At 38.4% G+C, this 16,877-nt stretch overlaps 1 protein-coding gene across 1 annotated transcript in view; it reads left to right on the top strand.

The window, feature by feature from the left end:
• LOC146615381 (uncharacterized) overlaps positions 1-16,877 on the top strand; it is a 131,193-nt gene that overhangs the window by 31,460 nt on the left and 82,856 nt on the right. Inside the window, exon 2 of the mRNA XM_085375556.1 lies at positions 12,051-12,200. Within this exon, the coding sequence (XP_085231682.1) occupies positions 12,051-12,200 (150 nt within the window). The remainder of the gene's footprint in view (positions 1-12,050; positions 12,201-16,877) is intronic.

The raw sequence follows: 16,877 nt of genomic DNA, 5'->3' as shown, positions 1-16,877 counted from the left end.
ACTTCACACATTTTCTTTCCTTCGCAGACATTAACAGATTATGCCAAGAAGTCCTTCACATTAATTATAAAGCCTACTTGAAATAATTGTGCTTCCAGTTTTGTAGCCACTTAATGGTTGTGACAATCACTGAGAAGCCCTCGAAATGGCTTTGCGAGATCACAAAATATAACATTGTCTAAGATTATCAAGAGCAGCAGACATTAGCTCACTTTGTGTTGCGTTTTAATCCACAACAAATAGAGTTTTTGTCTGAATTAGAGACATAAAGGGGCAAATACAAACACCTCCAGTTGACTAATCATACTTTCTGTTCTGCAGTTACATTTTTGAGTTGCATCACAGCACTGGAAGCACTTCCAGCAGCACTACAAAGACTTTGTGGCACCCTGATGCAGAAACATGAATCCATTACTTTTTCGTATGTTGTGACTGTGACTCAGAAGGTTAGTTTTTGTTTTCTCCTTTCACTGTAGGTCCACATTCTTCTTCACGTCACGTTCAAAAATGTGTCGGTGCTTTGTACGGAATGCAAAACATCTGCACGAGTGCACCTTTTTGAAGTTTGGATAAAGAGTTTTTCAAAAAAGGGCTTTTGTTCAACTGATATTTTGTTGGGGAAGACAGGTTATAAATCGTGAATATCCCTAGCGCCCTAGCGAGGGCCTCTGTCCATGTCAGTGAGAGAATATAAATAAGGGGGCTAGAGAACATTTTTATATAGGAAAATGAAGTGCAGTAACAAAGACGACCCAGTAATATGACAACTGTAGTCCATGGAATACATGCATGTGCAAAATGTATATAAGCTCTTACCAAACACACTTAGTTATAGATACTATATTAAAGCATACATTCCAGATCTAATCAGGAGACTAACGCTGTCTGACATTAGATGCTTCCCCGAGGGGAACAGAACGACAGAAATGATTGGACTTTGACATGTTCTGGGTCTATAGTCTGCTAAACCATAGCAAGATTTAAGGGATTTCACCTGAACATCATTGCCCTGTTGTGACGTATCCTCAGGGCGAGAAAAAATGTGCTTTACTGCTTTAGTGAAGTAGCAGCATGTGTGTAAGCACATGAACTTTCCGGTGATATCGAGGCTTACAGTGTCTTATTTGTTTTACTTTTTCCCCACCTCCATTTTAATTGATGGTCATTCATTGTTTCGCACCAACAACCTGTTATTAAGCAGAGTTCATTATTCTTAAACACTAACACTGGGGAAAAGAGGGTGCCTCTAGGGAAACACCATTCTTTATGGGCTTTACACAAGGTCACAGTAGGAAAAGGGGGTCCCTGCTTCATTATGTAGTTAATAGAAGAAAAGCATTTCATTTGTATCTTACTGTACTTGGAATGGGACCTCAGTAAGATTGTGAAATGTCTGATTTTTTCTAGCAATAAACTGATTTATCACATCTTTGTTTTGTAAAAATAAATTACCACTTTTTGCTGAATTTAGAAAAAAATGTTAAAAGGGGTAAAAACAAACAAACAAAATAAACAAAACTGTCATCAAGACTTCTACTTTATTATCATAGTGTACTTCTATCTCCACATAAACCATAAAACCAAGGTAGCATTTTTACATTGACACACTCTGGAAGCCATTTTGGAAAAGCTGTGATTACTGCGTGGAAGAAGGTCATGGAGCGAGAGTGGAAATAGTGGTAGATTTAAGCAGTTTTTCTACTAAATTCTACTCAAATGTCTGACTTTTAATAATTTGTAATGTTATGAAAGGGTGTATTTGAACCCAAATATGATGGAGGCAAGCCTCATTTGCCATAATGAGTAATCAAATTTTAAACAGCATTAAATTACAGTATATAGACAAACGTTATGTACTTACCATTATGCACTGTTCCCTTTAAATGTATTACTGTATATGATGTTACATACATGGTCTAGGTAGCAACTGGAGCAAATACAAATCCTGTGTCCATTATTTGGACACTGTTTTTGGTTTTAGTAAAGACAACATCAAACAGAAAGACAAAAACGGACAACAAACAACTGTGTGATTAATAGTTTCAGTAACTGAAATCAATACTACTAAGCTGTTAAAAAGCTTTGAGCCCAATCATATTACCAATAAATAAATAATAAAAATTCCAGCTTTAGTATTTTAGCATACTGTACCTAGTGAACCCTGAGTGCAAGAAAAATATATGTGTGTATGTGTGATAATAATACACATGCACTGAAATCAAGGGAAAATGTCCATGTGAATGTGATTTTGATTTTAGATCATATAGCCCAGCCCTACTGTAAAGGCAAACTTCATGGCTAGAACCTTGAGTTTAATACACCAGTGACACGGTGGGACTGAAAACACCTGAACTGAAAGATTAAGAGTTGTGGCCCTGCCTATTTACAGTACTTTAGTCCATAAAATATAGTCAGAATTAAACTAGTTGTATTTTTTGTATTCATTTTCATTACAAATCTTCCTTTTTTTTCTTTTCCTTTTCAGTACACATTCGCCTCTTCCTAAAAGCTCAAAGTCATTCACTGTTTGGTGAAGCTAGAGACAAGATGAGAGAAAGAGAGCCTTTGTAAGGTTTACTTAGGTGAGCTAATTCAAGGGATATCATTAGCTTCCAATGTCTTCCGGTTGCTCAGGGTAGCTGGTGCTACTGTTAGTTTTCTTGAACAAAGTGAGAAACCATTTCAGCCAAACGTTCTCCATTGTGCGGGTCTAAAACTCATGTCCCCACAAGCCACAGTTGCTTTTTTTTTTTAACTTTTTTTTTTTTTTTAATTTAAATTATACAGACCCAATTCCAAAGCAGTTGGAACTTTGTCCATCCACCACTTTTCTTCTGCTTATCCAATTCAGGATCACCCTATGAGAAACCGTTTCCAGGCTCTCACAGAAAACTATTCAGACTCGTGGGCAATTCAAAGTCACAAATTAACCTAACTCCTGTATCTGCATGTCTTTGAACTGTGAGAAAAACAAGTGAGAGTTCCTCAGAGAGAACCCACATAGACACAGGCAGAACATGTAAACACAACACAGCCAGATTGTGGATTTGAGCCCACACCCTTTGTGTGGAAACATTGTGTAAAACTTAAATGAAAAGAATGCAGTGGTTTGCAAATCTTATAAACCTTCTTGTACTGGGTTGTTTTAATATATGCGGCAGATGTTATAGCTTTTTTTGTCAGAGAGAAACATTTTTTGTGTTGCTTATTTTTAATATTTCTTATATGTGAATATCGAAAAGCATGACAAATGTATGGCTTTTTTCTTTTTTAAGAGAAATGGGTCACAACTTCTAATCAGCCACCCTATGCAGGAGAGAGGCAGCTCTGATGTGACATCTGTGTGACACATTCCCAGTGTAAATGTTAACTGTTAATATTTACCTAGTATAATGTGGACCATGTTTGCCATTTCACTTTTGTAAATTAATATACTAACTTGTACTGATTAGCACATGGGTCATCACTGAGAGACTGACTGGAATTAAAAGCAGCTCTTTTTATGCTTATTATCTTGTGCTGGAAATTTTAGACATTGAGAACTAGGAGCAGAAAATTTATCTTCATGAGATTTGTGCAGAGCAGAGGCTCGACTTACTTAAATTTTCGTTATGGTTGCATGGCAATATTCAGTTAAGTATGTCTGAGTGCACATACTGTATGTAAGAAAGACAGAGAGGACGATAGAAGTCTGTCTCATGGTTATATCCTTGGCAATAGTTTGTGTGCTGCATTGTCTGCTTATATTCTTTCATGCATAATTGTATGTTTTAGTGTGTGTGTTTGTGCCTCAGTGCGACTGCTTCTTTGCTTGAACATTTTAGGGGAAAACGCAGCAAAGAAAAATCAAATCACTTCCACTTCCTCAAAGCAAGTGAAGCACTCATACAAGCTTGCTTCACCCAAAATAGATCGGCCAAGCTACAGTTCTTTTTCTCCCTCACTCTCTCTCTGCATGATGAAGAAGCGCTCCGATGAGAATTGTCTCCAGAACTTTCTCTGACTCATGGCAGCATAGACGAGGTATTAATAATTCCAAGGCTAACTTTTTATGAGTTTTTGGTCACTCTAGTCTAGTGTGTGTGTGTGTGTGTGTGTGTGTCAATCAGTTAGATTTTTCTGAGTTTATTTTAATTAAGTATCCAGAGCAAGTCAAAAAGTAGTTCAAGATATCAGCTGCCCTTAGGAAAAAGTAAAAAGAAACTAGGAGATTAGTTTAGATTAGTTTAACCGGAGATGGAGCAACCTAACAAGATTTGTTTTTATAAAAGATAATGAAATCTACCTTCCAACAATTATATTCTATTAATCAAATAAAATAATAGTAAGTGTATCTCTGTTTTTATTAAAGTTAATTGACTACTATGCTAATATGCTCCACGCCAATCAGAAACTATGGTTTACAGTATTGTTTTTAGAATTGATAATAGGTAATAATTTAGAATAGATTATTTAGATTCTAAAGACAGTGGATTGTTTTAGAGGAAATACAGCATGTGTCATGCTGGTTAGTAAGGTGGAAGTTGCTGGACGATTTTGGAGAGGATCAGGCTGTATGCCTTGATCTTGTATGTTTGTTGAGCCAAGCTAACTAGCTTAGCTAAACATGTTAGCTGAGCAGATGCGTTATGTTATGCTTGCTAAGCTAAAACCCTTTCACTTAAAACATAAAATGATTGTTGTTTTTTTATTTTTATTTTTTTAAATATGTCTTTCATTTTCACACTCCATCAGCTTTCTGCTTTTTACCTGAAGCTGTAATATCGTCTGCTCTGCTCTCCTTCCCGTCACACCACATGCTGTTCAACTTGCTCTTCCAGCCTTGATTAGGCTTGTTAAAAGGATTTGTTTAAAAGCTAGCCCATCAGGCTTTAGGGTAGGATGATGACACCAAGGTTCTACTAATGCTACATTTGGCTAAAACAGCGTATAGACTTGCAATGTTGGCGCTGGACTCTTTTGTCTCGATCCAAACAGCTGTAGTGATATAGTATTTAAGCCTGGCAATGTTTCACACTCACACTGTGACTTCTCCGAACAGAAATGGCAGTCTCCAACTAGCTTAAATGATGTATTGCATATCTGCGTGTTAGCACTGTTGTAATTGCTTCACAGCTGCACAATATACACAAGTGACTTGGCTCCTTGGAGACACAATTACAACAATGTTTGCTTAATACACAAATCAATACTGCATGTATATATTTCAGCATTTAAGGTTCTTCCCCTTACACAGCATAATTTTAGCCATGCTAGTGAGATCACAGGGCTCCACAGATGCTGATGGTAGTCACTTGGTTGGTTCAAATGACAGCAAATGTGTGGCGACTCTAAAGAACTACAATGCTCCTGTTATCTCCTCCTAATACAGTTTTCAAGACTATTGCTTTGCCGCTAAATGTGTCCAATAACATCGTCCCAATGATTGTCTTTGAAATTTAAATGTGACTAAATATTTTTAAGGATAAGCTTTACATATTTTGTGCATTAAAAAGTGGGCTTCCAATTATATCTATCTGTTCCTGTATCCTGTTATTATAGTACAATCACAAGCCTACCTTCCAGTCAATCAGCGCTTAAAATGAGATCAAATTATTCTGGTTCCTAAGCTAATTATACCTTCTTTATAAACAGATATTTGATATAAATATGCAAACTCTGTAGACTAATATTTTTGTGCTGTAAGGCACTTTATGATATTTATCTTGAAAGGTGCTATATATAATTTACAATCAGTTTATAATACCTGAAACATGATGCAGCATGTTATTTGAGGCAGCATGTATTAGTTTGCTTTAAAAAAAATCCCAATAATAATAATAATAATAGTAATAATAATGATTAAAAAAATGCTAATTGTGTTTGTATTAGTAATTGATGGGACCATCTTTTCTCATATGCCACTGTGAGCAGTTAAGGTTTTATCCCCATGTACATCCCATTTATAATTTGTTTGTTGCACCGCCATTGTTAAATGGCTGAATTTCATTTACTACTTCAAATGTGTGCCGTGGTGTTCATTTACCATCCAGAGACATTTTGCAACTATTTTTTGCATGGGAGGACTCATCTTTCTTATGTACGCTGCCATGAGTATTACTGGAAAATGAGGGCTAATTAAAAACTCATTCGGTTAGACCGCACTTCAGTATCTCAGTAAATGTCATGTCAGAATGTGTTTTTGTGCTGCATTTACGAGGACACTCAAAAATGGTTCAGTAATAGCAGCTTCTTGTTTAGCACAGTATGCAATCTCAGCATGAGTCTAACACACTTTAGATTTTCAAAGGACCAAGAAAGAAGAAGAAGAAGAGAAAAAAAACAGCAACCAAACTATACCAACCGTTCATAGCAAGCCTTAACCACACATTTATAAATATCTTAGACATTCAGATCAGCAGATTCTTAGAAGTAGCTTTTTCTTGCGTTTGGGTCTCTTGAGCAGGAAAACAAGACAAAAAATAATATATTTTTAAAAAATGAATGAAAAAGCACCTTCTGAAAAAGACGCAAAGCAAAAGATGCAAGCAGCAGGGGTCGAGTCAAGTCTTCCTGCAATGCCATGCTGGACATTTGTCAAATAGCCCTGTATGGCTGTGCAATTTTAATGTGCTGAATAGCGGGAAAAGGAATAATAAGACACAGGAGCATGTCAATAACATTACATTGCATTAAGTCATACACTGTGTCACATTCATCTTCTGCCACAGTCAGAGCCTTCATTTCACTCTAGGGTGGCCACACATACATTTTAATCAGGCATTTGGCTGGCCAAGTTGATAACTGCTCAACAACAGGAGCCGATAAGGTTGATGATGAATCATAGCACTACTAGTACAAGCTTTGGGCTTCTTTCTAAGGATTCCTTCCAGTTTCTGATTTTTTTTCTCCACTGTTTATGTGGCTATCCCCAAAAAGGGGATTACAGCTTCCTCTCGTCACGGTCCATTTTCTTCATGGGATGATTGTGAAAAGACTGCATCAGTGCATGTAATAAATTGTAAATGAACAATGATATTTCATATTAATTCTGAGAAATACAGAGTTTGTGTTGTGGACCAAATGTGCAGTTATGCTGTGGTGAGAGAGCCTTATCGGAGCTGTGTATCCTCTAACATTTCAACTTTTTCTGCAGATCCCCCAGGACCAGTGGGAGGAGGGATACTTTGTTGTGTTGGGGAGATTTGGTTCGGTTCATTTTTTTTATTCTTTGTTTGTTTAGCTTTGCTGTGTTTCACAGTGGCAGAGTCTGTCCTATCCTTGGCACTGTGTTCTGGAGGCAGAGCCACAGGGACGCTTGGAGCAATTTGTTTTAGAAAAGAAGCAATGAAGTCAACTCCCACGTTATTGGGAGATAGAGACCAGCTTGTCTTCAAGTTCTCTTACATATTATCTGGAAAAACTGAAACACCTAGAACACTTGCATTTAGAACTTGTTTTGGCATTTCCCTAAAGACTTCTGTGAGATTCCCCCCAACTATCAAACAAATATCTTTCTGTCTGTAAAACTGTCTGCAGAAACAAATTCCTCAGGATGGCAACCCAGATACATTTTTAGTATTAACTTTTTATTATCATTTTTAGTAGCATATTAAGGATGCTTGTGGAAATTTGATTTAGAATTTATTGCAAGAATTCGAAAGTTGGACCATATTTTTACATTTTATTACTGGTTTAGTTATGGACTGCTGTGAAATCTGAGGAAGATATTTGTTATTATTAAGGATTAATTACTTACTGTGGACATACCTGTGGAGCTGTGTTTCTGGTGTTAGTGCTAACTGGTTAACATCTAATATGATGAATGAAGAAGGTGAATATAATACCTGGCCAACATCAAACTGCTTTCTAAGCATGTTAGCGTGTGTATAATGGCTTTTAACTCTTCTCATTAAAGTCTTGCGTCAGCTGGCATGGATGAATTATCTTAACATTGACCAAACTCCATGAAACACATTTGTTACACTTCAATTTAAAAGTGAAATTGTTTTTGAGTTTTACAGCCATAAAATGTGTTCAAACGTGCACAGAAATTCAACCCGTTGAATAATTTGACAATTTCAATTCAAGGCCTCAGTCACACAAGCCTAGATACTCATCAACTACCCCCTGGAAAAATGTGTATTTCCCGGTCAGTTGGTGAATGTTTGCTTGTCACATAAAAGGTACTGCGCACAAAAACATCCTTGTGATTGCTTTGGTCGCAAGCAGATTGCTGGGGTGCCTATTGTTGGATTGAAAATGGCAACTTGTCTACATAGATTTGCTAACTAACCAGTGAGCTGTAATGAAACTTGAACAAACTGCAACACAATTTGATAATGGAAACCATTAATCTTCAAAGTAAAGGTTGTGCCTTACGTTGAAACCAAAATGTTTTAGAAAGTGAGCAGTGTGTGTTTCTGATTTGTGCTGGACTGTTAGCGGTTCGTAGTTGGCAAGAGTTTGGAGACAAGCCTGCGTCTTCCATATAAACTAAGGCTGACCATGACAAACTGCTAGCAACCAAAACAATTGCAAGGTTTTCAGTACAACTAGCAACTTCAACTAGCTCGTTTTGGCCAATGTCACCTAGCAACAGCAAAGAATTTTAGATTTGGGGGATACACATTTTTTTCTTGGCAACCAGTGGTTACCGTGGAGTTACTGACCGGTCTTTACTCCATGTGTGATTGGGGCTTACATATGAATGTGTCAGATCTAAGTTGTAACTTACGCTTTAACCCCTTTAAATTTATGCTGCAAGCTTCTATGCAACCTGAAATGCACCTCCTGAGAAATGTAACTACACGTCTCGTCGACGCATACCACAACAAATTAAATGGTGTGGAAAGTTGCACTGTAGGAATAAAAAGAGCTTGCAGTTAGTATGTAAGTTGGTTTGCCACAGTCTAAGTGGGAAGTCTAAATCAAGCTTTAGTCATCAGTTTTAGCAACCTCCAGCAAACACTTGAAGTCCTTGAAGCTGCTCAAGGACTACTCATTTTATCCTAGCGACCAGTTGTTGCCAAGCAATTCCTGACCAGTTTAAAGGTCTGTTTCAAAGTTTTAAAGGTATATAATCCAACAGTTAAGATCAGTGTCAGCAGCTCAAAAATATACATTTAAATAAAACATGAAATATTTTTCTCTGTCCTATTTAGCTTCATAATGTGAGTAAGGAACTGTTTCGTTTTAACCTCAGTTTAAAATGTGAAGATTCATCGTCATACCAAGAAGTAGTATACTTTACACGGCAAGACAACAACATAAAACAGATGTTAATTCAGTTTCCTGACAGCTACAGCTGTGGCGGCAAGAGCAAGACCCCTGTTTGATGAAACATAGTCAATTAATGAGCTCCATCGACTCAAAATAGACCAACAACAGAGGATCGCAGCGTCAAATCAGCCACAGTCTCTGAACTAGTTGACTTCGCACATGGTAACTCGGTGGCACAGTGATTCACAAGATTGCATAAGACAGATCTAAACAGTCTGTCCAGCGTCTTGCGATGGAAGAGTTCCAAAAGAGGAAGCAGGAAGAAGGCTGTGAGTAGCATTAAGATGCGCATAGATGTAAATACACATACAGCAGTTCAGACATCATTATCCGACATCAGGCATTAAAGATAGAATAGATGCAAGAGGTATGTTAAGTAAGAAGGCATGAAAGAGAAGAAGAGCAAGTGTGTGTGTGTGTGTGTGTGTGTGTGTGTGTGTGTGTGTGTGTGTGTGTGTATGTGTTTCGATGGGGAAGGGGCGCTTCATCTCACTGCAAAACATTTCAGACAGTGAATTTTGTTGGCATGCCTTTCTGAGCAAAGGCATCTTGTGCTAATTTATCTTTCTGCACATCTCTAATCACGTCTCCTGTCTTCTTTGTAGAGTTGTATTTATAGATATAATAAATTGTATACCAATAACGCCTGGTAACTGGCTGCATGCACACACAAACAGACACACAGACAATATAGGTGGACATGGGTAATGATGGGTGCTGTTCTTAATTACATCAATAAAGTAGTTGAAATAATTGGCCACTTTGATCTGGTACTTAATTTGACATTTATTGGAGTACAGTACTTTTACTTTGACCCTATATTTGACAAGTGAACCATCAAATGCATCTGCCTGGGCAAATACCAAATTTGTGTTACTTTTCCAAGTGGGTTAGCTAATTCTGCATTCGTTTATCAGTGACCTGCCAGCTCCTTGGAAGCAGTCGCAGTAGTTTTGCAAAGCATTTTTCACACTGTGTTTCTGACATTTTGGACAGAAGTAGCACTTCTGCCAAAATAATTTGGCCTGTTTCAGCAGAAAATATGTCAGGAGATGTTTTAAGCTTGTTTTCACTCGTTTGGGATATAATTTTTTGGTGTCAGCAAAACACACAAAAATGTGAAACAAAAGAAGAATAATTAAATTATTAAAAGGTTAAACTATTAAACTGAAGAATGTCCGTGACTGGTAGGGGTGTGTTGTTTCAGGTATCACCAGTGAGAAGATTAATTCCAGGAATTTGTTTGAGTAACGGATCCATGTGTCTGAACCCTTACCCATTGCTAAAACACTACAGCTCTGTCTAATTCTCAGAGACAACGTTTTGTTACATCAATTAATTTTTGAATATCTGTCTTCTTATATAAATATATTAATTAAAGTGCAGCATAATGCTACTTAATCAACGTTTGAAGGTACTGAACACATGCAAACCTATATCCATAGACATATTATTCAAATAGCACATGTAAGAGTATAGCAAGCTAAATATTATATGCACACAGCCGTGTTCTCAGTGTGTGTGACCATGGCCACCGCAGGTACCTGCATGTGGATGAATCCTGATAGATCCCCATTACCCTGGGTGTGACCCCTCGCCGCTCAGTTCATTAAGCTAGCCACCCAAGTGTTCGCGACTCAAGTCCAGATTTAATCACAACTTCCATCCTCTTGCCAATCACAATTAGATCCCGATAAGCCTCTCCAAGATGGCATCCGAGGGCCTCCACACACAGATAAAGGTTAATTTGCGAGCAGCAAGGGCCCAGCTACAAGGCCAAAGGTCGCCTGATTGAATACATGGAAGGATATGTCTGTGTGTAAGACAGTGGGGCTTGGCAGCAATTACAAAGTTCATCAGTATTCATGCGTTTTATTCATGGGTAATGGGAACATTACCTTCAAAGAGGTGCACTGATTGGATGTGGCCCTTAATGGGAAATAGCTCATGGGTAGTCTTTAGGTGGCTGAAATTTAAAAGTAATTTCTCCACCATTGTCTTTTAAAGTCAGCCCCATTACAGTGTCCCTCTGCTGGCTTGTGAGCGGTTCCAGTGGAGATGTCGAGGGCTAAGGATCTCAGGCCTGTCAAACCTTAATGAACGCAAATCGCTTTCACGGTGAAAGAGGCAAAAATGGTATTCCTGCTGATGTGGTTAAAATCAGTTAAAGGAAAGTAGATTTTTCATCTAGCCCTTTCACATCTCCAATCTGTTTATTCAAGTTAGACACCGCAACGTCTCTTAGAAAAAGAAAGTTGAATTCGTGAGCAATTAAAAGGACATCAAGAGGTGCACACTTTCACCAAGGCCGGTGCTCTGTCTTGTAAATGTAAATAGAAGAACCTGGATGTGCTCCATCATTGAACCTTGCTCTTACTCCTCTCTAGCTTTTATTAAACCCAGCACTGAAATCACACCTGCCTGTACTTCAGCAGGGGAATAAAGCATCTACTTTCCAGGATACAACCGGTACAGCACAATGAGTCTTACCTTTCTGAGGTTAAATGATCTTAGCATGCATATTAATGTGTCTAGAGTCTTTGCTAAAGATAAGGACATTTCAGAATGCACACATGCACTAGATGTTCTCATAAGACCTGACACTACAAATTAGCTATTGTTAACCTGCTGCCCTGTCAGCTGAGCTACCAAGGATTTAAAAAAAAGTTCTACACTGCTGAACATACAACATAACACAAATTTAACAGAAGAGACAGAGTCATTTATTTTGCCCTGTTTATGATTTCATCTTTCTGACCTCGTGTCCTGTGGTGCAATGTCATTTCCAGGCCAGCTGGCAGCGGGGACATGTGAGATTGTGACGCTGGACAGGGACAGCAGCCAACCACGGCGGACCATCGCCAGGCAGACGGCCCGCTGTGCCTGTAAGAAGGGCCAGATCGCTGGAACTACAAGAGCTAGACCCGCCTGTGTGGACGGTAAGAGAGAGGGGCAGGGGCAGGGGTAGATTCTGACTTAGCTTTGCTGTCATTAAGAGTGAAAACTACTCAGACATGAACACGATTTTCCTCCGGGTTGTTTGGCTTTTACATTGAATTGTGTTTTCCTTGAAGCATGTAAAGAAAATTGAATGTAAAATTAAGCCATATCCAAGCGTAGAAAACTGCATCAACAGTCTCGGGGCAGCTAGATTTTCGCTGTTTTTTAGTTAGGGCTTAAGGTGGATAAACCTACAGTGTGGAGCAAAGTGGATCACAGGGCTTTCTTTATGTTAGTAAAACCTGCACTAAATCTTTTTTTCTGTTTCATCTTTAAAAAAAAAAAAAGAAGAAGAAGAAGCTCCAGGGGTGTTTCTAAATCCCTCACCAACAGATGGACTTATTTTTCATGGAAGAGTGGCACTTCCTGTGTAATAATGTCAGTTTTAGTCCAACCAGAGTTCTTATTGTTATTGATATTATTAATAGAGAAGAAAAGCAACATTTGTCATTTGGAAGCAAAAATGAAAGCTGCTTTAAGCTCTCTAAATGTGAGTGCTTGCTTAATTTCTCAGGCTGCTTTATCCTAATAATAAGATCCAAAATAATAAGACTGTCATCTTTAGATCAAGCAATTTGAAGTCGACATCTGTGGTTATCTGCTGATATGAGCTGCAATTTCAAAAAAAGAGAACATTTTATACAGTTGCACAAGATAAAGCCAAACTCTGGAAAATGCCCCGAGTGGAGGCTATTTAGTGGTCATGTAAATTTCTGTCACTCTACGGTGATGCAAAAATCTAAATACACTGAAATGTTCTGGGAGAGTGTAATACGTGCAGACATCTTGCAGATGAAGGAATTCTTAATGTTGACTGTCAGAGACTTAGAGACAGTTATTCTAAACAAATACAAGTAGCTACATGATATAAGCAGAACCGATATTAGCTATTTGACAAGCAATTTGCAATAGCTGATTAATAAAAATATAAAAAGATGTTAGAAACATTGGTTAACAATGTTACAAGTGTTGATTTTGCATATTTTGTCTGCCAGAAGATCGTCTACAACTTTCATGTTGACATCAAATATGAACTGCATTGTTAAATCATCTTAGTAAGGACCCATAAATAACTATGCATACAAATGTTGGAGAAATGTTTTAATATTTTGTGTTTCTGAAGAAAAGAAGTTTGGCTGATACATCAGATTTTTACATCACCAGATATTGGTCCTTACAATCCTATATAGTCGGGCAGTAGTTTCCTTATCCAGTTGAGTAAAAAGCCAACTGTGTTTCACTGAGCTCAGTAGCATAGAAATAGCAAAGTCAGCTGCAGCAATTACACGAAGAAAAATGCTAACATTCATATTTCAAGTGGGAAGTCATCACTGTAAGCGTTGTTATTACAAATCTTGACATAACTGAACTTTTTATTACTGAGATACAACACATAATCTCTGCATTTCCTGAATAAAAGATTAAGAATCCTCACCTTGCAAAAAGCTCTCCAAAATATCAGCATAACTAAACTAAAACATCCCCTAAATGCTAAGTGCTCACAATGTGTTTTCAGATGGTAAATGCATAGTTTTCAATGGACAGCCAAAAGGGAGAGAAATGATCATTACAAAGAAAAGAAACTTAATGGTTGTTTACAGTAGAAAAGGGCTCATTAGTTGTTGCCCAGACATCTTCGCATACATTTATTTAACGAGGGGAAGCTTGAGCTTGGTCATCTCGAAGCTTTTTCTCGTTATCACCATTCTGGCTCCATTACATCTCAAAGAATTTTAAGAAATGAGGTATCTTCACTGCAGCCCCATGGCCTTTTACTCTCTCTCATGATGTGGCCTCTACACATTGAGGGAGGGGAGGTTGTGTGCTCAGGTGAAGGCAGAACAAATGGCTCTATTATCAAGAAAGACCTGCAGTGAACTGTAACTGTGGATGTCTTGTTTTGCCTGTTTTTCAACTGTGCCTTCACAGTTGTATGCCTGGTTAGAGGAGCTACATATCCTCAGTGCTCTGTTTGACTGTTTTTTACCTGCTGATCTCATGAAGAGACGGCTTTGAACCGTGTTTAAATGGACTGAACGTTAATACCAATTTGTTCAGCAGACAGGAGTCAACATGACACACACTGAGCTGCGCGTGTTTCGTTTCAAGGAAGTTCCGATCTTATTGACATAACCGCTCGCGCTGTGGAGGCACTTCACTTTTGCCATTAAATAAGCGGTATGCATGTTTCATAAATCCTCAGTATCTTGATAACATCAGGAAGTATTTGTCACAACGTGGACTCCATGGCGCATGGTGGCATTTTGTGTAGGCTAGATATGACTCTTATTGAAGAGAGCTTAAGCTTATCAGCTTGCCTCAAGAGACCCGTGGAGGTGGATGCCAGGTATAACCAACTACTGAAAAAAAAAAAAAGAAGACCGATAGTGTGCATATGCGCTACATACATTAACAGGGGAACACTGTGTCATGGAACTTTTTTCCTTTTCAAAGCACATTTCAATTCGAAGTGCTCAACACAAAGCATGAAGAAGCTGTTTTGACCATTGTATTTAGGTGTGTAATTACTTATCCTATATGCATAATTTATTTAACCATTAAGCAATTAAGTACTCTGTTGAAAGCTCTAGGCTTTACTGCATTTTTGCTTTTGCAACTAAAATAAACTAGAATTCCTACCTATGTAAAGTGTGATGATTTTCCCCTCAGTCTTCCTGTTTCTTCTTCATACTATAGCTATAGATGTAAAAATTCTGCAATCAGTGTTACGTACTGTAGACTCAGATCTATCCTCCTCCCCAAATTAGAGAGGATAGGCCTGCAGTAAATGTAACAACTTATAGTAAATCCACAAAAGCAAGGTATGTATCTGTATGCACTGCATGTAGGTTTAGTGGTTCATTTTGCAGGTAAACAGCATATACCCGCATCTGTGCAGGAGGATTTTACTATGATCTTAAAATAATTAAAATTAACACACAGCTGATGATTTTGCATGCAATATGTGGCAATTGCTGCACACAGGGGACTTTGCAGGCAGTGCCTCCTGCAAGCCATTATAAAGCTTTATACAACATAATAAAACAGCCTACATAATAATCCCTAAATCCCCTAAATAACCTCAGATTTGAAATCTTCTGCTAACTAAAATAAAAGCATCAAGCATTTTAAACGCATGATGGTGCGTTTTTGTATTTGGTTAAAGGTGTGTGTACATGCACGTGTGACTGAATTGAATGTTTGGTTTCGAGCATGCCCGTACGCAGATGCACATCTGTGTACATATTTTTCTGTCAGATAGTGATTTATCAGTTTCCTTCCATAATGTCACGTTGTTTCCTGTCAAAAAACTGACACCCATACACAGACACACAAGCGCTCAAGCACACACAAACACACACTTCTTTATTGCTGTTCATATTACAAAATCTCACAGCTTGATATTATTGCCATGCAAATTTGAGGCGCTTGTCTCCACAAATGCAATCTTATTTGTTTTATATTCAGACTCACACTCGGCTCACTTTGGGAACATTGAAAAAGAGAGCGGGTGGAGGGTGACGGGCGGGGAGGGATGCTGACAGAACAGACCACAAATGCCACAAATGGGATTTCAATCAGTTTTAATCTACTTGAGTCCTTGAGGTCTGCGCTCTGTTGTAATATGCCTTTGCCTTGGCTGACACGATCGGTGTCCTTCATGCTTCAGACTCTGTTCACATCGGTCATTCCATGCATACAGGATAATCCATAGCTCCGTCAACAGCCTTAGACTGTTTCTGTTTCTCGGACAGGACCTGGAAGATGAAAAAAAAAAAGACAGGGAAAGCTGTAGTGGCATTGATCCTGAAGAGCCATCCTCTGTTGTTGTGCATTTCCCATCTTCCACTTGCTCTGTGTGTGTTTATTGCTTTGAGGAGGTGAAAGTAGGAGATAAGCCGTCAACATGATAAGCTTTCTGTTGTCGCGCTGTTTGATGCACGAGTCAGTAAGGGAACGTGCTTTGAGAAAATAAAACAAAACCCTGCAGAATTACATATGTGGCATAAAATGCTGTCTTTCTCTGACCCTTTCCATTTCACATTTTGTTCTTTCCCTCTTCTTCTCCTCTTTGCTTTTTTTTTTCAATTGTCTCTGTCACGCGCTGCAATAGTGTCTTTCTTCAATGGCTCTGGCTATTTGAGGCCTGAATCACACCCTAGTGTTGCATAAGTACACCCTTTAGTAGCTACAATTTCATGCTCTTGAGCCTTTTTACATCTGTGCTTGATGATTTTTAAGAGAGCTGATAATAATTCTTTTTATGAGGCTGAGAGACCAAGAGATACTATTAGAGAGAAACAATGTTACCTACCCAGACTTGCTGCAGGCGTGAGGGGGCTACAGAGTGAGCCAGAGACTTGGAGGAGCTTGTTACAGGTGGAGTGTGGTGGTGGTAACAGTGGTAGCTCAGCAGGGAGCCCCTGCCTCAGGTGAATGTGCTTGTGTTTGATTTTGTTTGGCTGAAATGATGACATTGATTCAATTCAAGCATATACTGTTATGTCCAACAATAAATGTGCAAACCTCTTTCGGAAACCTATTTAGCCTGGAATTGCAGAAACAGTGAGTGACATGATCGAGCCGTGTGCTAACATCATGGCTAGACCAAACGT

Source organism: Diplotaxodon limnothrissa, linkage group LG17 (genome assembly GCF_057381915.1).
Source record: "Diplotaxodon limnothrissa isolate DT_005_m linkage group LG17, D_limnothrissa_male_GT1.1, whole genome shotgun sequence".
In the NCBI taxonomy this organism is placed as follows: Eukaryota; Metazoa; Chordata; class Actinopteri; order Cichliformes; family Cichlidae; genus Diplotaxodon; species Diplotaxodon limnothrissa.
The sequence above is the reverse complement of the archived record's forward strand: the minus strand, read 5'-3'. Positions and strand labels throughout refer to the sequence as shown.